The sequence below is a fragment of the Oryzias latipes genome, chromosome 17 (assembly GCF_053564925.1).
Source record: "Oryzias latipes strain Hd-rR chromosome 17, Olatipes_Hd-rR_3.1".
Taxonomy (NCBI): Eukaryota; Metazoa; Chordata; class Actinopteri; order Beloniformes; family Adrianichthyidae; genus Oryzias; species Oryzias latipes.
In genome coordinates, this window is record NC_136253.1 from 30868461 (window position 1) to 30892447 (window position 23987).

Genomic DNA, 23987 nt, shown 5'->3' on the forward strand with positions numbered 1-23987 from the left:
TCTTCTCCTTTGTGCTTTTATATGTGGGGAAACAAAACATTTTCACTTGAACAAGCAGGAAGAATGCTGATGCCAGTTTGGAAATCTTAAAATACATTTAACCCATTAAAAGTCCAATAAAACAAATACTTTTTTAAGCATTTTAGAGGGAAATGTCAGAAACTGCATCATTTTTAAAAGCATGATGCAGTAATTTGAGAACACTGATTTATGTTTAGGTGTCTACCAAGCTGGATGAAGACAGGAAGAGACTTTTGAGCATGGCTGAAACAAGAAGACACCAAGATTTTATTTTATGTGTATTTCCGGGCGGGCTTTAAAGTGTAAATTCAAAATCTCAAAATTAATTTTGTTGTTTTTTATGTTCAGACCCCAATCTAACTTTAGTGCCAACACCTTTATTAAAAACCATTTCACTGTCAAACTAAGGCGGAAAACATCCTAATTAGTCTTTTTGATTTAACGTTAGAAAAACATTTTTAGCAATAACTATTGTGCTTTAATATCTACATTAAGAATTCAGTGTATTGTTGGTGTTTTATTAATCTGGGCTTGGAAAAATGACATGGCTCCATTCAGCTAAACAAAATGATATCATTAAACTGTGTATGTAAGGTTTTAAACGTACACATGATGTATATTTTGCATGAAAGCACTTTAACTAAGGCAGTGGTATAAATTGTCCACCAGGCTTTCTTTTTAATGACAGTATGCAGCTAATGTGGTCTTGTTTATTAGGCTGACAAAGCTCACAGTCATTCCTCAACCGCTATGGCTCTGCAGCATCCTTATGGCCACTTAATTAGAGTGGCAAAGTTCAATGCTTCTCCTCTTAGACAGAACAAAGGCTGGGGACAAAAATAGAAAGTTTATTCTGGCATGGATTTACAATGAGGCCTCAGAAAAATACTGAGAGACAAAAAGTGGGCTTTCATAACAGAAAACATTAGGTTTGAGCATGAACAAAGCTCTGCAGACTTCCAAACATGCTGGAGCTTCACTCTTCTGTGTTGCACAGAGTCCTGGAGTTTCTCATAAACCTTTGAGCTTTGCTGCTTATAAATATGAGCCGTTACAAGATGGAAGATATTGCATCTGGTGTCCTCCACTGTACTGTAACAGTTTAGCAGACATGTGCACTGCAAAAAGAGGCAGTGCACGTGTTACAAAGTCTTTAAAATTAAATAAAAATCTGCCAATAGAGGAAGAAATTTACGAAAATATTTCTAGTCACTAAGATAGACTTTCTTAGACTAAGATTAATTTGCTTTAAAAAAAACTGTTTAATGTGAGCACTTTTTTTTCAAGACTAGGACAATTTTTGTTGTTTTACTTTCTTAAGATTCAGTTTTTGCAGTGTGTTTGGCAAAGTGGCTAAATACTGTATGTGGTGTCTCTGCATTTCACTCATCTGTTCTTCTCTTCATGTTTGTGAGTCCAGAAATGATCTATTGCAACGCCTGCTAAAATTCCCAGCTATTCATGCATCTATGGACAAGAGGACTGATCATGCAAAAAATAAAAATGTTGAGAATTTTTTGTCATTTGGTCTTAATTTAAGCAAAACACGTCTAGAAACTGATACTCTAAAATGGATTAAGTGCATCATAATCTGACCTTGCGATGGACTTGCAAGCTGTCCAGGGTGTTCCCCACTTTTGCCTTCAGTAGTAGGATAGGCTCCAGCAACCCAGTAACCCCAAATGGGAATAAAGTGAATTTAGACAATGGACAGATGGACATTGTAAACGTTTTGACGATGATTATCAATGATTATGCAGGAGTTGAGGATAGTTGAGGATAGTTGAGGGTCTGATGTGAGAATATTGAACGATTTTAAATAGAAAAGTAAAAAGCTTTTCCTTTTTATTTATGAAGCTCAGAGATTGTAAAGGAAAAGGAAAACATGCTGCTCTTAGAAAATACTGACGTGTCTGACATGCCCAGGACATAGCTGTAGCGTTGCCATGGGCCGGGCGTGGGGGTGGGTGAGATCAAAGCCAAAAAAGTGGCACCACACTCAGTCTAATCAGGCTAAGAGTTCCACTCTTTTCTGCTCAGACCTAATTATGGCTCAGGACTTCCTCAAGGGCCCAGTCTTCAGAAAGGAGGGCCGTGACAACTTTATAGCCAGACTGCGCCAAGAAATGATTTACTGACCCTGGACTCAGATGAAAGGTGGCCTCCTGCCTCGTGCCTCTTTATATTGTTCATTATTAAAACTTAATAATCAGAAAAAGTCTGCACGGGTGCCAGTTATAGCAGAATCAAAGGGGGCCATTGATCGGGGGTTAATCACCATCGAACCCTCTGCTTCCATTCTGCTCAAAACAATAGAATAAATGCAGACAAGAGAAATGACAAAAAAATGGTCTGTCATGAGACAGGTGGGACCACAAACATAAAAAAAGATCTTTACAGGATTTTCCTTAGCGTTCACTTCTTCTTCAGCAGGCCTCTTTACACGGTGGGATCAGTCAGTTCAAACTTCGAGCAAGGAAAGATTTAGGTTGCGCTTCAGAGCAAGTCGGACGTATTTTACTCACCTCCAGATGGTTGGAAAATTGGCTTAAAGGGGTTTTTCTTGTCCTGGCATTAACATTTTCCCCTAATTGTTTAGTGCGACCCCCCCCCCCAGTGAACCCACAACTGCAGAAATTACTTTTAAAAAATGGGGCTTTTTATGTTTGTTTTTTTCTTTTAACAAAAAATGTTTCCTAAAGTGTAAGGAAAGCCGTGGATCAGTCACAGAGAGATTCATTAAAAGATTAATCCTCAAAATCAGCACATAAATATTGAATTATTGAGCTGGTTTTTCCTGCAATGAATTCCAGATCAAGTTAAAAGAATTCATTTCTTAAAGGAACAAAAACCTTTAGAACATTCAAATAGAAAAAATGTCATCTTGTTTGTTTCTGCAGAAATATCTCTGGTTTGTTTCTCAACAATGGTTTTCAAAAGAAAGGATGCAAAGATGAAATCTGAGGTTTTTACACTGTGTTCGTTCCGAAAGCAGTTACCAAGTAACAAGTCAGCATTTACTTAATGTTGCCGTTAAAATTGGTTGACAGTATGCTAAAGCTTAGCTTCGGGAGACCCACTCAAAGGTCTTAAGCAAGTATATCTGATTTGCTCAAATCACCTTTAAGCAGTGGAAAATTGCCATCAGATTAAGTCTGACAAGCCAGTCCAGCAAACTAGGAGCTGCCTCTAACAGCAGGTTATGTTAAACATATGTACAGTAATATCCTGTGCACACAAAAGCACATTCTTCACACTCCTTCTTTATTGAAGATCTTCTTTGTGGGACCACATTCCTCCAGCACATTACTTTTGTTCTCTTTGCAATGCTAAATATGCACAGGTGGCTTGGAGACCCCCTTCTAGGGAAGGAAGAGTGCAGGAAAGGCAGTGAAATCAGCACGCCGTTTTCAGCAAATGAAAGAAATGTTTGACATTCCAGGAGTACTGCTCTACTGTAGGGCTGTCTGTTCGCAGGCGGCAGAGGGCCAGGCCTCACTGGCAACACATTTGATTTCTTGGAAATTTTTAAAAGCAAGGAAGAACAGTTCACCTCAGTCTTTGCTCTATTTCTAGGACTTGTACTTTCTGTGAGCTTTCATTTAGGACCAATTAAAGGTGGCCTTGAAGAGCTGCAGATGTAATAATTCAGGAATTTCTCTCACTTTTGAGGGTGATATGTTTCCTAACTTCAAAGTCTTGCAAATATGCAACGCACCCAAACTTATGTCAGACTCTATTACAATAAAACGTGTCTTAGAATTAGACAACTTCCAACACCAAAATCTATTTCTCTCCATACCATTATAAGCATGAATTAAACTTAATCAAAGTTTCTTTAATGTACCACAGTTTAAGTTTAGTTACAGTCAAACTATATCTGGACCAGTGAAAGTGGTTTTCACTGTTGAAAATAAAGCAGCTTCAGCTGTTGTACAGATGGTCTCACATTTGCTTCAAGAAAATTCTTTAAAGTCCCACTCTGATCATATTCGGATCTATTTTCAAAGCATTCCCACTTGTCTTTTAATTCAGATTATGCTGTTTTTAGCCAAAAAAGAAAGTGTTGTTTTCTAGGCCATAGTTTCTGCAAAGCTGCAATAGTTCATGAGAAATCTGCCTCTTACTCAGGGGCTGGACTGTTGACAGGGATGGACAGAGTGGTAGCAGTGAGGGACATTTAGAGACAGTTGTGACAACTTAAACCCTAAACAAGATGCGTTCTGTGGAGTATGTTGGCCTGACCCATTATGTGCTACTTCAAGCGGACACTGGTGATGCATAATCCATCAGAAAACGCCTCCTCCCAACATCCTCTGGTGCACCAGGTAGCATCAGAAGACACTGAACCCTGGCTTAGTTGAACTACTTAAGATGGATGGCGTCACATGCAGCTTCTTCCTCTTTGTCTCTCAACTGACCTGAAAGGCGTTAAATGAGACTCGTGCTTCATCTGCGCACAGACTAATGGGGTAAAACCACGTCCATTTAACATTTAAATGTTAACATGAAGTAAGAGATACTTGATTTTAAATGTTTGATAAAGAACGATGAGATTTTTTATCATGAAGCATTGTTTATGAATTCAGCCGTTCTTTTTAAAAATATTAGAATGTTTGCTTTGTGTAAAAGTGTTATTGTTATGTAACCCAAATTATTTTTACTTAGCAAAAGATGTATTGTTACACTGGGATTGCCTCTTTAAAAAACCTAAAGTCAACCATTTCCACATTATTTTACTTTGTTTTTCTGATTCAAAAGTTTTGACTATACATTATATATAATGGGATGTATATAAACTTTTACTCAACATTAAAAGCTTTTACTCCAGCTTCATTATGTTGCTTGGCAGTAATCATACCCCTACTTCAGTGTAAGTTTTGGATATTCTAAGTACTTCTGGTTGCTTTGAAAAATCATCACTCAGCTTTGAAATTAATGCTGTATATTTATGAAATAAGCTAAAGTTATCTTTCCTTAGTAACACTCTGTTGGAAAACTTTATCTCCAATGTTCCTATAGGTCTTTTTGTGGGCATATATTAAAATTATACTGAAGCTTCTACCACCGCTCAATCAAAGTTTTTGGGCACATGTGACATACTCCAATGGTCATGGAGAAGGATGTTTTTTTGAAGAAACTGAAAAAACACAATCGCATATTTCCTTAAAGGTCGTTTGTTTACACCATCAAAACTAAATGTGATGAAAATAGGAATGAAGATCTGAAAGAAAGGGATTTGTCAAAATTTGAGCACATTGGCGCCCTCTAGTGGATGGAAAAATCACTGCAGGAGCACTTAGCTCAGGTCATTTTCTTTTTGTTATTAACTTTTTGTCATTTTTGTCTTAATTGGGTGCATTTTTTATGTACAATAATGAATTCAACAGGTGGATTAGAGGGTATTCATGCTGCTTAAGACATGGACATGTTTAGTTTGGAACATTAATTTTTCTTTGATTTATTATAAAGAAATTGGGGGAATATATTCTGCACTGTGGAGGGTCTGAATCCGGAGCAATTAGCAAATTCGAGGGAATTCCTCTGCGCACCACAAGCCGCCGTTCGGGGGTGTGACTACAGTTGCTGGGGTCTATATATATTCTGATGTTTTGTCCGTTGGCTCTATGTGAATGAGAGGAGCTGACCAGTGGAAAGTGACGCCTCGCTCTCTCACATGATGGATCTCCACGTCCGAGTGCTCTGTCTGTTTTTTCTAGCTGCATCGTTAACCCGGAGGTCGGGTGCGAGCGGACCGGTGATCCGATGCGAGCCGTGTGATGCTGCGGCGCGGCTGTCGTGCAAACCTCTACCCAAAGACTGCGCGGAGCGGGTCCGGGAGCCGGGCTGCGGCTGCTGCATGACCTGCGCGCTCAGCCTCGGCCGGCGCTGCGGCGTCTACACCGCCAGGTGCGGCTCCGGGCTCACCTGTCAGCCCCAACCGGGTGAGACGAAACCTCTGCAGGCGCTGCTGTTAGGACTCGGCATCTGTGCAAACAGCAGCAGCAGCAGCAGAATGTCACTGACCGTCAAACCCACACCTGTGGTCTGTAAATTGACAGGTATGCACTTTTTGGATGCATCTGCGCGCGTGCACGAAAAGCTTTACTTCATCGAAAGCAGGAAAAATCTGGTTTTGTTTACCTATAAACTCATATATAAACCTTTAGCAAAAAGTTAAAGTTTATTGTGGGTATAAGTATAAAGAATACTATTTACCACCTGCAGTTTAGAAAGTCATAATTCTTAAGACTAAATGGGAATATTTTAAGTTTAAAATCTATAGGGCTAAATAAAAAGTAAACTTCAAGTATACTGCCTCACGTTTAGTATTCTTATAGTACTCTAATACTTTTTGCGAAGGGAATGCATCTAAAAGTCAACATTTTATACATTTTGTTAGTTTTGTCTTCTTCTTCACAAAAGAATGACTTGAAGTTTGGTTTCATTCAATTCACTTTTTAGTCAAGCAGTTTTCATTCAAAAACATTTGATCAGAAAATAGCCCCTAAGATGAAATAATTGAAGGCAAAATAAAAACGTTCGGTCGTGTTATCCCCCACCCCCCACCCCAACAGATCATGCAGAAATTCCAGACAAGGAGCAGACTCCCACCAGCTCAGGTCCTCAAACTTCCTACAGCACCAACAGACCCGCAGGACCCCTAAAGCCTCTACTCCACCCCCTCTTCTCCTCTGCAAAGGCAGATGTGTTCAGACAGGCACAGCACAAGAGAACCCAGAGCTTTAAAATGGGGGGTCTCCCAGGACCCCTCATCACCGACCCACAGAACTTCTCTTTACAAACCAAACAGGAGCCAGAGTATGTGAGTAACATTCTTGAGTTCCTTCGAAGATGTTTTTTTTCCTTCTTTCTCTATATTTTCCCCCTCTGTGGGTGATGACATGCTTTGGGTAGCGGTGCTGACGCTTTGCAGGGATCTGGCTCATGAGAGTGGTATGGCAGCAAGCGGGTACCACGGCCCTGCGGCTGACCTGGGTCAGGCGGTTGTTAGGCCACAAGGCGTCCGCGTGCCGGGCTTACTGAGATCCAGTGAATGATGGATTGGCCATTGTGAGTGGCTGTTGGGAAGCCCTGCTGCTATTTTGATCTTTCTCTGGCCAGGAGAGTGAGCACACTCCAGTAATGGGCTTTGACTGGCTCCTCTGATTAGTAACCGGAGTACTTGGACCTGGGGACAAGCTGTTTGGCTCCATCTTTGAGCAGCTTGGACTCCTTTTATCCGTCCTTTGTGTTAGATGTATGAGTTCTAAGCTGCTTTTGCAAACTGCTAAGCCTCTAAATGTCAGATGAATTCTGCCACCTCTTTCATATTGCCGACACCATTATGATGGAATTACAGCTTGTAATGCAGCATGAGTCAGCTTTGTTTTAATACTTTACCCCCACAGAATCAATTGAATTAATTTATTGTGCGACCTCTCTCGCTTAGGGTCCGTGTCGAAGAGAGATGGAGAGCATCCTCAGCAGCCTTAAAATGATCAACACCCTCAACCCCAGAGGCTTACGCATACCAAACTGCGACAAAAAAGGTTTTTATAAGAAAAAACAGGTAAGAAAAGTCACATTCTCAGGGGTTTTATCTTTGAAAGCTCTAAGTTGTCCTCCAGCGCAGTTCCTGATGTTTGTCAGTGTAGGAGCTTCATCATATCACCACCACACCACTGAGGTAGACCCCAGCCACTGGCAGGGAAACACCAACCACAGGGGCCAAACCCCAGAGGGCTTAATGGCTGGGAGAACAGCCTTTCTAACGGGAACTCCCCCAGGGAGACAGACGTCAAGGTGGCCACCAGCACCCCATGTGCTCACCCCATAATTGCTGGACTTATGAGAGGCAGACACAGAAATAGAGCTGCAGCCATCCCTGTGCTCACACCCACGATGGGGTTGTAATAAATGAGGGGTTTTGATTCATTCATATGGAGCCACTTAAGGCGGCTGTACCAGTGCTCCGCGGAGGCAGCTTTTTTTCATCGCTGCAGTCAGTCAGTACCTCCTGCCTGACGGAGGTGTTCTCCTTGACCTGCAATCAGCTCGTGAGCAGCCTGCTGCACCAGGCTTTGTTTATGGAGAATGAGATGAGCACACTGAGCTCAGCATTCCGGCACTCCAGGCGCAGCACACTTTACACGTCAGCCAGTTTCGTTTGGACGCTTGCGTAACTACAAACCAAAATAGCTCTAAGAATGACTGAAGTCCTTTCAGGCGGAGCAAACATTCCATTTGTGTCTCATTTGTTTATCATTCTGTAGTGTTTTTGGCATTACCGGTAGCTAAAATGTATATTTTTGTTCTTTGCATCACATGGATGACAAATTTGCTTTAAAATCTGCTCCTTTCAGCTTGAGTTTGGCTAAAATATTGCGCTAAAAAGTTTGCTGGCCCTCCAGATCAGCACATTCTCCTCTGTGGAGCAGCGTCACGCTTGCTTTGGCTCCTGAAATGAATAGCTGCATGTTTTACCGGAGTGGAGGTTGACCTTTAGTAAAATTGGCTGTAAAATAGCAGGCCTTGCGTACCTCCAACTCTAACTCTGTAAGTCATTTGTAGTACCCATAATTTGCTGTGGGATATAATCAGCAACAGATGATTCGTACCAGCCACTAGCTTCTGAAAATAGATGTTGGTTCACAGTTGTTCACAAATGGTTCCGAACCAAGTATTTTACCAGCTTTCTGTTTACCTTTATGTGTTTGTTAGAGAGGAGGTAGACCACAAACACACATCTTAACTAACGTGTCTTGCTTTATTGAGAAATAAAAGTTTGTTGCTGAAAACGCTTTGGTTTTAGTAATTCTTTTCCATCCCTCATGCCTCTCGTCCTGTCACTTGCAGTGCCGTCCATCGAAAGGGCGAAAGCGGGGCTTTTGCTGGTGTGTGGACAAATATGGACAGCCTTTGCCAAGCTTTGGTGGGAAGGAGCAAGGAGACGCCCAGTACTACGACTTTGAGAGCCAATAGGAGTGAAGCGGGATGGGAGGGAGGGCGGGAAGCAGGGAGTTAACGAGAAAAACTGTAAACAAACGGAGACGCTGAGGATATTGGAAAAGAGGTCAGGAGATGGTTTGGTCGATATATGGATGTTTGCTTCTATTTGTTGCCGGTGGGATTTTTGGGTTGTTTTGAGGCAAAAGAAAGAAGAGAGCAGGTGGAAACCTGGACTTCTGTGTGAGAATTTCTCACAAGTTGTTTCTACTTGATTTTCATCTCAGAGGCCTTAAACTGACCATGAAAGCGAGATGCCACGAAAAGTCTGCTCTTCATTTACGCACATTTATTGAGACTGCATACGTGTATGTGATTGTTATAACAAATCATCGTATGCTTGTGATTTTTTTTTTATGTAGACATTATCATGATGACCATGAATTGTACGTATGATTATGGAAAGCCACGTGGGACAAAATTAGACGTGGGTTTCTGCTCCGTTCGCACAAAACATGTGGCAAGAACACGCTTGAAATACAGAAACCACCAGTTTTTGTCCCACATGGCCTTCCATATATGAACATGTCCTACAGTGTAATCATGCAGTGCTTCATGGAGATATCTGTGCAGCTGTCTCCATGCACTTCCAGTTTTTAAACCTGGGTCTCAAACTCCAAAGTGACACACGATTCTTTTATCTGTCGCTCTTTTCACCTGTGTTGTTGCATTGCATAAGCTAAAAAGTTATATTTTTCTGCACTAGTCTAAAAAAAAAGAACAATTAATAGATGAATATGTTTGCATGTCCAGTGTGACCCTCAGAAGTCTATTTTTACTTAATAAAGGCTGTAAAAGTGTTTGTTCTTTCATTTTAGATCAACAAACTGAACAAATGACACAATTCCATCACAGTCAGATAATTTAATCACACACAAATGAATCATTAAGATATCTACACCTTTAATAAAAGCTTCAACAAAATTGCAGCATTAGTTTTGCAATGGGCATTTACTAAAATTCCAGTCTACTGCACATAACATTTAAAACAAACATAAAAACTAGCAAATAAATACAAGAATAGATATGACAAACCTCCATAAAAAAAAAAAAAAAGAAAATTGAAAGATGAGACGAACCCTCTGCTCAACCAGTGAACCTGCATAGACCAGCAGAGGTAGATAAATGTTGACCAGCGCATGTCAAAGCCCACAGTGGTTTGGATGAGCCTTGATATGTTTGCGCTGAGCCACTGTGCAAATACTTGCAGCACTCTCAGAATTTCCCCCTAATGCTCACGGAGGAAACAGATACATTCAGACAATGTCAACAGTTTGGATGAGTGTGCGGCTGTGTGTTTGTGTCAGGTTTAGCTTTTGTTTCACATGAATAAGGATCCTGAAGATGCAGAAATTGAATTAAACCTGTGGTTTTGAGCAGTGGAGTTATATCGTCAAAAGTCATTAAAGTTTTACTGTCAAAAAAAATATTGAAAACGACAGAAAAAAAATTCTCGCAGACAAATGGTGAATGTGAACAGAAAGATACAAGAAGAGAATAAATAGGATCTGACATGCAAATGATGCATCTCTGCTTTTTCTATAGGAACTTAACTTAAAACAAAACAAAAAAAAACATGGTTGCTTGCTTTGAAAGATGGTCTCATTGCGTAACTTCTTGCTGGCAATCTGCATCTCCAAGAAGGTCGCTTGAACCTGGAAGTTTTTTTCCATTCCAAGAAGATACGCACCAGCAGCGAGCAGGCGGCCCCACCAAAGAGGACTCGCACTAAAACCAAAACACACGAGTCAGTTAATCAGGATGGATACTGTTTTCTAAATTCTATTGGCCTAAAAACTCTGTCAATTCCTACCTGTTTGGCCTTGTAGAATCCATGCTTATCGCAGTTGGGCAGGTAAAAGGTTGTAAACTTGTCTCCTAGTTCCTGTTGGGAGCTGGCTATCATGTCCAGCGCTCCATGCAGTTCAATGTGACACGGACCCTGTAAAAACAGAAATTCCCCAATTATCAATACATATTCAGTCATTTTAAGTCACCACTTCCCCAAAGACCTGCAATTCCTCTGATGAAAGTAATGAAAAATGTTTTCTTACCTGCTGTACCAGTTTTCCCCGAATGGCATTGACCTTGGCTTTGATACTCTCATGACCCTCTGCGAGATCTTGATATTCAGAGGGAAGATTCATGCCAAACAAGTAATGAAGAGAGCCTTGATCAGAAACTCCATCAGCTTCCTCTGTGGGAAAATTTTTGAAAGAAGGATTAGCATTCTTCGCATTTAAAAAAGTCTTGAAAACAGCTCAAAGATGGAGGCCGTGATTGTACCTTGTCCTTCGTCTTCAGTGCAGATGCCCTGCCCTCTGGTCAGAGCGTGGAGTGGTCTGGCCTCACCAGACCTGGGAGTGCAGCGGAGACCCCGAGCACAGGAAGCTGTGTGAACCCCGCAGGAAGCCCCCTTTTCCAGCGCGCAGGCCATGCAGCAGCCACAACCAGGCTCCCGGAGGACCTGCCGGCAGTCTGCCGGGACTGCTGGACAGTCGTTCAGTTTCTGCTGGGTACAGGGGGCGCAGCGGATGGGCTCAGGTCCCACCAGTGGGGATGAACTCACCACAGCCAAAACAACCAGAGCCACTGCTGTCACAAACAGCTTCTCATATAATCCAAGCATCTCCAGGCTTTTTCTTATTCTGCTCCTAAAAACTGCTCTGTATCACCCAAGGTTTTCCTCTAAAGAGAATTCAGCGAAGCCGCAGTATTTGTAAGAGAATCTGGCCTCCAAAGGGGTTAATGATTGACTCGGTCACCGCGGATGTAAATTATTTTTGACAAAGGTAATGCAAGCGTTGGGCGGCCCCGCTTGACGTGTGTGGATCCAGGGTCACAAAGTCTGTTGTCAATATTGATATAGGAACATAAAGGCAACGGACATCAAAACAACCATGTTTTCGAATGAGTGTCACTGATCTCACTCCAATCAGAAAACAGGAATGCTCCTGTTCTATACTCACAATAAAACATCTGAAAAATGAAATCCATGGAGCTTATCAGCCTCATTTCTAAAGAAAAGCCAGACAACGTCAGAAAACTCAACAGCTCACAGACTGATAACATTAGCTCATTCTGTTGTAGTCAAAGGTAATGTTTTTGATATTCTATCCTTTGCCTCCTCTTTGCCTTCAATATTGTGAAATTTTTCCAAGAAATTATGTCTTGACACAAAATTGCATTTGTGTTTTTAGCCCTTTTGGTGACCCCTTCTGTTATCAGGCAGACAGAAAAACAGGGTCCTTCTTCTCTCTGCAATTGCATCACACTAACATTATGGATCCTGCTGCTAGAATCACAACATGTTTGTCTAAAGAATACGGGCAGTAATTGGTTGTTTCCCTGGTGTAGTATTTGTCATAACTATGGTAAATGTCATGCTTCTGATGCACAGGCCAGCATTACACTTTTATTGATCTTTTGTAACCCCCAAGCGAGTTTTGCCCATAGTACAGTGGTGATGTAATTAGAAATAATTAATCCTTTTTAAATGAAGTTTTTTGCAATTTTTCAAAGGGAGCTTATGTTCCCCTCTCCTATGTACAATTAGGGACAACTTTAATCAAAGTTTGATGTTTTTAAGCTGCAAATGAGAGCCAAAGAAATAGAAGAACATACACATACTTTTAAAAACACAATCTGCACTATTTGGTGTTGTTTTTTTCTTTTATAAGTTCTTGTTTAATGTAAATGCGGAGTCCAATAAACAGGCAATTTCAGTCAATTGAGTCAAAGGCCAAACCCAATCTCATTCTCTAGCACTCTGACTCCTCCCTATTTCTCCAGTTTTAGGGGCATTTAGTGGTGTAACGGGGAGCTGTAGCGACTTAAGGCTGGGTATGTTGATCTGCATTGCACTTGTGACGTGGAGGAGAAATGCATTTCTTTACATGGGTGTGCTCTGAAGCACAGACGTTTACATTTAAATGTAAGTCATGACTTTTTGTTTTTGCATGACTTTTTAAAGTTCTAAAACCAGAAAATACAACCAATTGTTATATATTTTCCAAGCACTGCACATGCAAACATAGATGACCAACGACTATTCATGTTGTCGAGTGGTAGCAACATGATACCAACCAAATTTAAAGAAACAATTATTTCATAACTCTCCACCTGGTGGGGTAAAGAGAAGCCATAGGGGTAGGGAATGAATTAAGATTTGGCCAAAAAGAAACTAAGCCCTCAACTGTGAAGCCAAACAGGAAGTAACAAATGTTGCAGTTCTTCAAATGATCACTGGGGACTGTTTTCAAACAGAGCAACAGATCAATAACTTTAGTGGATGACACGAAAGTTACCTCTCCAGCTCTACTGATTTTGCTGCTGCAATTAGCCCAAGGTCTTTCTTTATGTCTTCAAATAATTTCTGGATCCCTTCTTGGAAAGTATTAAGTTTAGAATAAAGAAAGAAAGAAGTTTAGATATTTTAAAAGGTGACTCCTTTTGCCTGTTCCCATTAAATTGCAAGAAGGCCAGAAGCACAGATGACTTCCCTTGGAGGGGTTTCTGAGCTTCATGGTTTGGCACAGTAGTGTACTCAGTCAAAAAAAAAATGCAGACTATGTCCGTTTCTTGAAGTGGATAGTTGTCCTCTTCTTGATGGTTTCATTTGTAGCTCCTGTAACGCACAAAATTTGGTGTCTTGGAAGTTGGTTTCAGCAAACATCTTAATCTTCGCTGTCTCAGTTATTTCTTCAAGAATGTAGTCTTTTTCTCCCTGTACATTTGAAGCATCTTTTTTCTCATCATTTCTTCTAAAGACTTTCAGGAAAACAGAGCCAGTGTTTGTTCTTGTTCTGGTTAGTTTTTCCCCAACATGGTACTCAGACTAGATTTCTTCTAATGCTGCCCCGAGAATGTCTAATTTGCGTGAGCCGTCAAGAGGTCTACCAGCAAATGCTGCAGAGTATCTGAAGTTTCATCCATCCAGAGACCAGTGAGTTGCTTTGCAGTCTGTTGTTCTGGTGACAACGTTCAAAGTGCTCAGCTTTTCAGTGATTGTGTTCTTCACCTTCATAGCACTTTCTTGAATTTTGAAGTCTTTTTCTTACAACTTTATGCTTAGGTTGCAAAATGTGATAGCAGGGTCTACGGCCATACAATAAGTGGTTTCTGCACTTACTAGATCGTTTTTTATTCAAAAGTAAACCACTCCTAATGTTTGTCTGAAGGTCAGTTTGGATTGTTGTTTTAAAACCTTTTTTAGTTAGTTATGCTTAATGTTAAAAACTAAGTTGAGACTTTTGATGCCCCCAATACTTTAATTTAGCAAATTTGATTCATTTAACTAATGATTACATTTTTATCCTTATCTTTATATAAATAATAAAACCAAAATGTTTCCTTAAAATGAAGTTACAATTGTCAGGGGAAAATATATTTCCCTTTGTACATACACAATAGAATAATTGACCAACAAGATTGGTCTAATTTATACATATAATTTACAAAGTCAAAGCAAACCATTGATTCTCCAAAAGTAATGTCATCTTCATAGCAGCTGCATTCTGTTTTGATCCTTGATTTTCTTCCAGTCCTGGGGAGGGCATTAACTGTTCTGTCCACCAATCCATTGACTGTGCATTCATGTCTGCCGCTAGTTTGACATTCCACTGGGGAGGCCTACGGTGATGAACATCACTCAACGACCAGTTGATGAGATGTTGCCTCTTCAATGTTGATCATCAGATTCACGACCCACGGAGGAAACAGCTCATCCTTGAAAATATTGTAAACACTTAGACATTTTTGGGATCAAGAAACCTTCCAGAAAGATTTGGTCTTACAAATGAGCTAAAAGTACCTTAAACTTATGCTTCTTTTTCTTCACTGATGGAGTATGTTCTGATAGTTTTTCCCAACTAATCTCAGAGGCCTAAAAAACAAAACCAAAGGTGTAAATATAACAGAAATATAAACATCAGAGGCCAAATAGACAGTAAATGCTGAAAAGTTCTTACTTTTAACCTGAAGCTCCTGCTACTTATGCACTCTCTTGAATCTGACTGTGGTGAAGTTCTGCTTACATCAATATCTTTTGTGCTCAAATCAGCCACAGAAACATTTTGAACTTCGTCATTTCTGGACTGGGTGTGAATCAAACTTGTTCTGCTTAATCTTGAGCGGCTTCTGGACCTCAGAACTCGCAGTGGTTCATCATCATCATCTTCTTCATCCTCCTCCTCCTCCTCCTCCTCCTCCTCCTCTTTATTTTCTTCATTCAGTACCTCTTCTGCCTGTGCAGCTACCTGAAGTGGATGATACTCCTTTTCAGATGATCTCCTGCTCTCAGCTTCATCCTCCTGCTCCGACTCCTCTTGAATGGCCTCCAATGGTTGCCTCTGTTCAGTGAGGAGCATCCATCATGTCACATTGGAAACAGAACTATTATAAAACACAGACAATGACTTGCTATTCTGCCTGCTATAATTTTCAGACTTACCCTTTGTGGTTGAATATCCATGGACTTGGATGACAGATCTCCTGATCTTGGGTTGATGCAGTGGCTGCAAGCTTTTGGTTCTTTGATTGGTTCAGGTGGGGATGCTTAACGATCCTCACACCTGTGACTCGATCACAATTAGGTACAGCAAAAGAAAGAAAACACTTTTGAGTTATAAAAAATACACATATGCATTGGTTTAGATATGTGTTTTGAAACTTTAAGCATTTTCTTTAGGAGAAAAACATGTATTTCTTTTTAGAGGACTTATCTGTTCGAAGGCGTTTTCTTTTCTTTCTTATATTTTTGCACCTATCTGTACATTGCACAGTGGTACATGTGCTGAAAATCTGGAAATGTGTCTGTTTGAAGTGATGAATGTTGAAAAAATTATGAATGAAAAAAAGGCAAAATAATCAGGGAAAATCATTTATTTAGCTCGGTATGTATGTAGCTTGAATTAAGTTAAAAGAAAAAAAAGAGCATTAAAAACTGCAGCATCTTTAAACAGAAAATCTACAAAGCTACACATCCAAATCTCAGCTGGAGCGTTCTGTCCCGCGTGTGAGCGTTCTCCCTGTGTGCATGGGTTTTTCCACATAATCCGCCCTCCTGTTACAGCGCAGACTCATGTATGTTAGGCTGACTGATGTCAGTAGGCTGTAGTTGTTTGTCTCTTGTGGGCTCTTTGATGGGCCACTGACCTGTCATTGGTGTACCCTGCCTCTTGTAGCACGGCCTGGATAAACTCCAGCCTTAACACAGGATAAAGTACGCACTAAAATAAACAAAATAAAAGTTGCTGTCTTTTTTGGGGGGCGTTAAAATGTATCCTAATGTAAATATAGACAGTCATGAATGCAGTAACATAATTTATCTGTTTTGACTCTTTCAACCCTAATGACATGTGGAATATTTTTTAACCTCCATTATGCCTAATGTCAACTGCAGCTTGAAGTCAGGCGAGTTGACAGGTTTGTTTCACCTTCTGAAAAGATCCATTTCCCTTTGGACTGCCAACAATCCCTGCTTGGACATCATTTATTTCATTTAACAGCAAAAAAATTCTAAATTGTAAGAATGCAGAGCTCGCTGGAAAACAGTTGCACAAGATGTGTGTTTGTTTGCTTAACTGTTACACCGAGTGAACTCTAGACAAACTATTGGAGCTGGGAAAACAATTTTGGCCCTCGTTCAGTGCTCGGGACATGATCCCATTCTGGCTGACCTGTCACTTTCAACAAATATTTTTGCGTAAACAATCGTTTTTAGGGCTTATTAACCGAGGTGTGAAGCAGAAATGTGCACAAAGTGGAATTAAATGAGAAAATAGGCTCAGAAATGGCCATTTGGGATTGTTGTTGGCTGTTTGGTGTTCATTTTAGAGGAAAAAAATAGTTTTGTAACAGTATTAAATGTTATTATGCTTCATATTTCTCATCTTATAGCCCATTTAGACAAAAAAATAGTATCTTGTTCACATTCACAGGTGCACAGACGTATTTTAAACACCAATAATGTATTTATTACAAAATATTCAATAATCCAACTTTACACTGTACAAGTTACAACATAGTTTACAGCTTTTGGCTATTTACAAAAAAAACATCTGCATATCAAAGTGATTAAAAATCTAAAAAGGCAGTTTGCAATCACTGTAAGCTTTTGAGTAAGGCAAAAAACCTGTTACATCATTTATGTACACTTTAGCAAGTGAAACGTCTGTGAGATTAAGACTATAAATATATGTATATGTGAAGTCCCACATTTCTGCAACTGTGAGTGCTTTAAACTCCTTTTCTACTTTCTCTGGTGTCCACTGGAATCTCAAACTGCAGCTTTAATATAATGAGAAGCGATAGTATACGAATGTACAAATGCCTCAAAGACAGCGGCAGTCAGACACGGCACTAAAGTTTCTGTGGCTTCAAGGATTTTTACTTAAAGCATTTAAAAGTCATGCATTTATGGAAGTGGAGTGCTAACAATCGGGTATGTGCTTTTTTAAATTTCTCTCTGTTTTTATCCAACTTTTGGCATGAACTAGTTTCAATAGCAGCGTACCATCTGTAGGTTTATCTAATTTTTTCTCCCTGCCAACGTAGCCACTATACAAGTGCTTTCTTAGCACAAATACTTCATTAAAACTTAAACCTTTTCAATCGCTTTTATACTTGGACACTGTAGCCTTTTAGTTTCAAAGAGAGACCTCGGCTCTATGGAACTTATCAACCCTACACCATATACGATTGATAAGCTGCAACGTCTGTCCTTTAATCCGGCAGTGCGAGTAATACAACTCAAAATCTAAGAAAGTACTTTGGTTTTCTTTAAACAGGAAAGTCATTACTATGGCTGTCAACATTTAAAAAAGTCATGCTCTGTAATAATTGTAAATATACATCATCAAAAGCCCCACGTAACTGGCAAACAAAAGGGGTTTTGTGCTGTTTCGTTACAAATCAGAGTAAACCACACATGCATACAAACATTCACAAATACACACATGCATGCCTACATACACCAAAGAGAAATGACCATTTTACACATTGCAATACATCCTTGGCATAATTAGAAAGACAGTGCAAAAGCGATAGCATGATCAGAGTTTTTCAGTGTACATATCTCTTGTAAATTTGTATGCACTTCATATAAAACAAAAATGAACAATATACCTGGATCTGAAAAAGCCCCAAACCACTATAAATCTAAATATCTGTAAGACAGACTTTAGAGGAGATGTTTAAACTCCAGATGTATGCCCCCTAAAACTTGTTTTGAAGAGTAGCAAGCAGAGAAACACTTTCAAAACATAGATGATTGTCCATTTCAATATTTTTCAACTGAGGAAGTTTATATCCTGAATGAACATGCACTTGTTCATGTCAGCAGCTCAGGATTTCTCATAAATCTTCAGGTCTCCACGCAGCATCTTTTAAATTGTCTTTCTTCCTAGACTGCTACATCTGCAACAGCTGCCACAGCCTGAATTTGGATATCCGTCACAGCTAAGTCCATCTCCTCTTCCTCCTCCCCCATGGCAGGCACGCAGGGTGAAGGCATGCATGTCAATTGGCTGTTACTGCTGTTGGCAACACACTGAACATTGCCGCTGATGCTGGCATGAGCAGTTGGACTAGTGGCGGCAGACACACTGCCTAAGTTGGTGGGGATACTCGTCTTGCCACAGGAGTGGATCCGACGCGCCAGGCTTGCAGAGCGCATCACCAATGAGGTGGTCACAGTTCCGATGCCCTGCACCTTCCCTTCAAGGAAGTAAGTCAGCATCTCACCTTTGCCCTTCACGCTGATCTTGCCACGGCAGACCAGGTCGTAGTTGCTGTTCAGAAGCCGGTAAACATCCTCAGTTACCTGCATAACAGAAGAAGGGACATCCAGATTTCTGCTTTCAGAAGAATGAGGACATAAACCCTTTCATTTGACCTTTGCAGTGTCTTATATTCATCAAGAATTGACAATGAAATTTGCACATACATTTCCAAACTAAATAATCTTGACCATACATGGAAAACTTATAGAATCTGCATCACTAACATCTAGATTCCCTAAATATTATTTTATAATTTACCCCTGTCTTTTGTGACAAATAGGATTTCTGCTGTCATGTAGTTTTACTAGTGAAGTCTAAACAAGGTCAGACCATTTCAAGACTAAGACTACAGGGAAAAGCACAGTTGTGCATCAGCCTCATGTCAATCATGAGTTGTTGCTTGTAAACTGAATAAAGTTATCAGAGGAGGGGTTTCGCTTTTCGCACAGTTTCATGCTGCTCACACAGACTTAAGTCCCGCCCTAAAATAGTTTCTGTTCTGTGTGGCTGTGGGTCACTTTTATTATGTGTGAACTTTGTCAGTCATGACTTGTGTGGTTAAAGTCGCTGATAATAGTGTTGACACATTCAGATTCAGTAAAAAACAACAATGAAGATGCTCATGTGACAGAGCTGTGGCTTATTTGCTGGAAAATGTATTTGAAAACAAAAAACACAAATTAACTTTTTTTCAGTAGCTCTAGCTGACCGATGTGTAAAACTGCTAAACAAATGCAAAATTATTGGTTGAACTCATCACATGTACTCAGTTAGCAGTCCTTGCTGTCTTTTAGCCAAAAAACTAAAAATAGAAGCAGTGTAAAATTTATATGGAGAGTGGCAACACAAGTGAAACATTTGAACCCACTGTGCCAGCATAAGTCATGAAAGGGGCAAATGTTGATTATTTCTGCAGGAATATAAAATGTTTTACGTAATATTTTTAACATATCAATTAGTCTTCAAAATGATGCCGCTTCAGGCATGTTTACCTGTATTTTTCCCGGAACACCGGTGCTGTCCATCCGACTGGCCACATTGACCGTGTTTCCCCAGATGTCATACTGAGGTCGCCGGGCTCCAATCACTCCTGCCACAACCGGGCCCACATTTATGCCTGTGCAAATACCCCAAAATACTCAATACAAAACAAAATCCCAGAAAACTTTGACTCCACTTGCATTTGAGGGCCTTGACTTACCCACTCTCAGCACAAACTCATTGTATGACTGGTAGTTGATTTCATCCAAGACATCAAACATCTCAATAGCATAGTCCGCAATTGTGCTCAGATGGTCATGAACTGATTTTTTAGCCTAAATAAGAAACATTTAAGACATAAGGTCCACACAAAAAGATCCATTTGACAGAAAAAAGTAGAACCGACCTTGGTTCCGATGGTGGGGACGAGTCCCACAGCTGCCATGTATGTGCTGCCAATAGTTTTGATCTTCTCAATGTCCTTGTAACACTCCTTATCCATGAGCTGCAACAACCAAATACCAAAAGGTAAATCCCATTCAACTGGCAAAAGGGAAATAAAAGAAAGATCTCAATCATACCTCATCAAAGTCAGCTATGATCTCATTAAGCAATCTCAAGCACTCCACCCCCATATTGTTGCCATCCAGCTCTATGTAGAAGTCGTTAAAGTTTGGAATGGAGGCAAACAGGACACCGACTTGAGCGTAAGACTGATAGTAGAGATCCTGATGGAAAAGACACGACATGAAAATATACCCTCCGATATCACAAGGTTTTCCGTTTGCCGCCTTTTTTCTCTACCTGTTTGTCTGTCTGCATGCCTGCCTGTCTATTAGCTTGGCTCACCATGTTTCTGGGGTTTGACATTAGGAAGTGCTGAGCCACATGTGCAGGCAGGAGGTTGAAGAGGATCCTTCTGTTATCCAGCTTGACTTTCTCCATCCCATCTCTTTCCTCCTCCGCCTGGAGGCACACAGAAGATCCTAACACTGACGGAGTCTTTTCCACAATTTCACCACATGGGGTCAGTAAAAAGCTTTGTTAGTAGACTTCTTGGTAGGAAACAAACAGATCTTCAGCAGCTTACATAACTAATGCTGCTAGGTAAAGGGTAAATAGCGTTTATAATTCGCTTCAACACTTCTATCCCACGAAGCAAAACACTTATTCTAATGTAAAACAGAGCCAAACCAAGCTTCTTATCCTGAGTTTGCCAGAAAACAGACTGTTGGCATTGAATGCATCATCTTTATGTAACTCATCACATTAAATCTAACATGGAAGCATTCCAGTACATTTGTTAAAGCTTGTACTACAGTTGCAAGATTAAAGAGTTTCCCTCATTCTGACCTGAACAGCCCATAGGAAGTCCAAGCGCAGTTTGAGGTCAAGTTGCCTGGAGTGGAGGGCCAGGGCGCTGACAAAGAGCAACAGAGACAGGATGGGCTCAAAGCCCCGGATGTGGAAGGACCCCCCACTGTGGAAGAGACCAAACACACAAAGAACAAATGAACCAGACCACACAGAAAACTACAGTGGAAAGCTGACTAGACCCCCCACAGTGTTCAAAGAGGTTATGAGTCAAGTTTCACCAATGAAAAAAGTTATTTTCTCCATTTGTCTCTTCTTTCCAACAATTTCAAAAAATATATTTGGAAGAATGACTTTAAATATTGCCAAAATGCAGTTTTAAATCAGTCACAGATATACAATGAAAGTTAAACAAATTAAGTTTATTCCCCCAATAAAAAAAAACACTTTAAATTTGCATCTATAAAATTGGCCAGGTCCATTGGTACAGAGTCAGTGCAGTCCATCATCCAGCCCACATAGTCCTTTAAGGCTTCTGGTTTGGAACTAATAAGCATGTGTGCTTCTTCAAAGAGTGGGAAATGAAAGAAAGTGTGGGCTGAAGATAAGCAATGACTCCTTCATGTGCATACATCTCAGCTCATGCAACATCAACAGTATTCTAAATTTTCTGGATCAAAAAAGCACAGCGTTCAAAGCTGGCCATTGCCTTTATTGTCCAAATGATTCCCACAACACTTACAGTTCAGACGCTTGAAGTTCGGATACAGAGAGAGCATTGTTGTCCAAATGGCAGAAACACAGAGCGCCTGCTTATGTGTGTGTTGTGGCCGTTTATTTAGTCTGCTGTAAACCTCACCCTGCAGTCCTGCGAAAGCCACTGAGCTCCAATACTGTGACATACAGCACCCCCAGAAGAAGCAACAGCGCCATCTTTGGCAGCCAGGAGACTCTAAGGAAGAGGGCCAGAGTGAGAGTGCCCACCACGCAGGACAGGAAGGCGTAACGGGCGCCATCGCAGGGCAGCTCTTCCATGGTGTAATTTGCTCCACTGTCCACATCAATAATTACAATAGAGCTGTTGGTGTTGGCACTTCCCCACATCCAGGGCATGCAGCCCACCTGTCATAGGAGAAAGGGAAAGAATGCAGCCATAGTAACAGATCTGATGGAACAGTTTATCTGCACTGCCTGATTTATGTTACCAGAATAAAATGACAATTGAAAAGGTACTATAAATTAAGTGAGTACACAATTTAACATGTGGAAAAATTCTTAGCTCTATGAGATCTACAGATATTTCCTAGTAAAGGAGTGCAGCGGTTTTCAAAGCTCTTTGAAAACACTTGTTTTAAGATTTTTTTAGATGATCAAAGGTAGATGATGAAATCTGAACAAAAAGAGGCAAAGCCTCTTGAATCCCTGGCAAGAATCTGTCTTCAGCAGACACCTTTTTACCAACCACAACTGATAAAACCTATTTCTTTTTCCTGCCAAATAACATTCTCACTTACCACACAGGCCTGGGCCACGGCGTAAATTAAGAGCACTATGAGAATGCAAAGAGCAGTGCGAATCTGGATGGTCAAGCATCCTGGAAAACACTGAAAAAAATAACACAAATACGTTAAAAAAAGTATGTCAACGGCAATTTGTGCAATTGGATGTTAACAGATGAGAGAATAACATGAGGAAACACTGAAAAATCAAACAGAGGCATGAACAATGATGCTGAGACGTCACCTGGTGAGTTTGGAGGGAAAAAGACAAGTAAATAACATGTTTACTAAAAAGTGTGTGAATATTCTTTAAAGAGAGATCAAGAGACAGAACTTTGGCCTATTAAAACATTTTCAAATGTTATCTCTGATGAAAATTATGTTTTTGGTGTTTTTAACATGTTCTTGTGGCATTTTTCTAATAATGGCAGACGAATATAAAGAAAATTAAGCTTAAAATTGCATTACTAAGTATGTCTATACTCAAATCATTGGGGCATAAAAATGCTTTACAAAAAATAGCTTATTTGTTAGAAAATATGCCAGCTTCTCTGCTCCATTCTGATACACCCACGTGTAGATCCATGTGCATCTTCGTTTTCCTCATCCGAGCTGGCGTCTGGCTCAAAACTGTACAGTTGGATAGCTCCAATATTGCTCGCCATTTTTGTAGCGCCGGTAATATTAGGTTAAGTGTGTGAGGGGCAGTAAGTTAGGCAATGTAAGTAGGAAGTGTTACTAAGCAAAAGTTTTTAGTGTTTACCTGAACTTTTGTGATATGAAGGTACATGATACACGCTACTAGGAAGCAGATGCAGAAGACAAGAAGGACAAGTACCACCATCCCCCTGACGGAAAGAAACAGGAGAAAGAAATGGACAGATTAGTGAGTGAGATGGGAAAAAGTAAAGAGGTGATATGAAGCACAAAAGAATCATACTGTGGTATGATGAGAAGATAAACAAGGCCAAACAAGGCAGCTAGGATCAGTGAGAGGACCACTGCACTGGTGAAGTACTCATCCGGAAGCTGGTGGTACTAATGCGAGAAAGCAGATAGGGCGATGACAGTGTTCACTTACTGACGTCTCACTGCACAGAATGTCTGTAGAACCTTGAAGGCCTCACCCTCTGCTCGCGCTCAGAACATTTATACATGAGTGTCAGAAAGTTCAGGTCCGCTGTGTCCGACTCGGTCTGTCGGGCTTCGATCAGCCGACCGATGTAACGGTTGACCCGGGTCCTGGGACTGCTTTGGATCACATTCGCCTGGTTGGCGTTGTTGCGGTTTCTCAGCTTTTGGGGAGCAGTTCTCATGGCCCTCCGCTGGCAAGAAGAGAAGACGAAATTAATTTCTAAAGCCTTCTGTCTCTGTGTGTGCA

At 40.5% G+C, this 23987-nt stretch overlaps 3 protein-coding genes and 1 non-coding gene across 5 annotated transcripts in view; 1 reads left to right on the forward strand and 3 right to left on the reverse strand.

Moving 5' to 3' along the window:
• The first annotated feature begins 5610 nt into the window (after positions 1 to 5610).
• Positions 5611 to 9830, forward strand: LOC101166253 (insulin-like growth factor-binding protein 3). Its single transcript, XM_004079369.4, has 4 exons — positions 5611 to 6083; positions 6600 to 6847; positions 7475 to 7594; positions 8881 to 9830. Exons 1-4 carry the CDS (start codon positions 5699 to 5701, stop codon positions 9004 to 9006), a joined length of 879 nt encoding a protein of 292 aa, XP_004079417.2. The 5' UTR covers positions 5611 to 5698; the 3' UTR covers positions 9007 to 9830.
• Positions 9831 to 9879: 49 nt separating this feature from the next.
• On the reverse strand, positions 9880 to 11740 carry LOC101162631 (insulin-like growth factor-binding protein 1). The gene is made up of 4 exons (XM_004079272.5): positions 11317 to 11740; positions 11085 to 11227; positions 10844 to 10972; positions 9880 to 10758 (listed from the first exon to the last, which is right to left on the reverse strand). The coding sequence occupies exons 1-4, from the start codon at positions 11657 to 11659 to the stop codon at positions 10633 to 10635; spliced, it is 741 nt and encodes a 246-aa protein (XP_004079320.1). The 5' UTR covers positions 11660 to 11740; the 3' UTR covers positions 9880 to 10632.
• Positions 11741 to 14464: 2724 nt separating this feature from the next.
• LOC105356259 (uncharacterized) lies at positions 14465 to 15613 on the reverse strand. The gene is made up of 4 exons (XR_013650416.1): positions 15482 to 15613; positions 15000 to 15380; positions 14843 to 14914; positions 14465 to 14757 (listed from the first exon to the last, which is right to left on the reverse strand). It is a non-coding gene; the product is annotated as an uncharacterized LOC105356259 (transcript).
• Positions 15614 to 16983: 1370 nt separating this feature from the next.
• LOC101166500 (adenylate cyclase type 1) overlaps positions 16984 to 23987 on the reverse strand; it is a 38613-nt gene continuing 31609 nt past the window's right edge. Inside the window, exons 9-20 of one of the 2 annotated variants that reach the window (XM_023964981.2) lie at positions 23734 to 23931; positions 23547 to 23644; positions 23370 to 23454; positions 22622 to 22711; positions 21967 to 22229; positions 21147 to 21273; positions 20643 to 20759; positions 20375 to 20521; positions 20200 to 20298; positions 20014 to 20128; positions 19805 to 19929; positions 16984 to 18853 (exon numbers count right to left, since the gene is read on the reverse strand). In XM_023964981.2, coding sequence (XP_023820749.1) covers positions 18434 to 18853; positions 19805 to 19929; positions 20014 to 20128; positions 20200 to 20298; positions 20375 to 20521; positions 20643 to 20759; positions 21147 to 21273; positions 21967 to 22229; positions 22622 to 22711; positions 23370 to 23454; positions 23547 to 23644; positions 23734 to 23931 — 1884 coding nt within the window. In that variant the 3' untranslated portion in view covers positions 16984 to 18433. Of the gene's footprint in view, positions 18854 to 19804; positions 19930 to 20013; positions 20129 to 20199; positions 20299 to 20374; positions 20522 to 20597; positions 20760 to 21146; positions 21274 to 21966; positions 22230 to 22621; positions 22712 to 23369; positions 23455 to 23546; positions 23645 to 23733; positions 23932 to 23987 lie in introns of both variants that reach the window. The other variant, XM_023964980.2, reaches the window with a different exon arrangement.

Bases quoted from the DNA above. Each gene is read 5' to 3' on its own strand.
- LOC101166253 (XM_004079369.4), top strand. From the start codon at position 5,699: ATGATGGATCTCCACGTCCGAGTGCTCTGTCTGTTTTTTCTAGCTGCA. The intron at 6,084-6,599 runs GTATGCACTTTT...CCACCCCAACAG, and splicing joins TGTGGTCTGTAAATTGACAG to ATCATGCAGAAATTCCAGAC. The intron at 7,595-8,880 runs GTAAGAAAAGTC...TGTCACTTGCAG, and splicing joins GTTTTTATAAGAAAAAACAG to TGCCGTCCATCGAAAGGGCG.
- LOC101162631 (XM_004079272.5), bottom strand. From the start codon at position 11,659: ATGCTTGGATTATATGAGAAGCTGTTTGTGACAGCAGTGGCTCTGGTT. The intron at 10,973-11,084 runs GTAAGAAAACAT...CTGTTTTTACAG, and splicing joins GGGGAAAACTGGTACAGCAG to GGTCCGTGTCACATTGAACT. The intron at 10,759-10,843 runs GTAGGAATTGAC...TTTTGGTTTTAG, and splicing joins GATTCTACAAGGCCAAACAG to TGCGAGTCCTCTTTGGTGGG.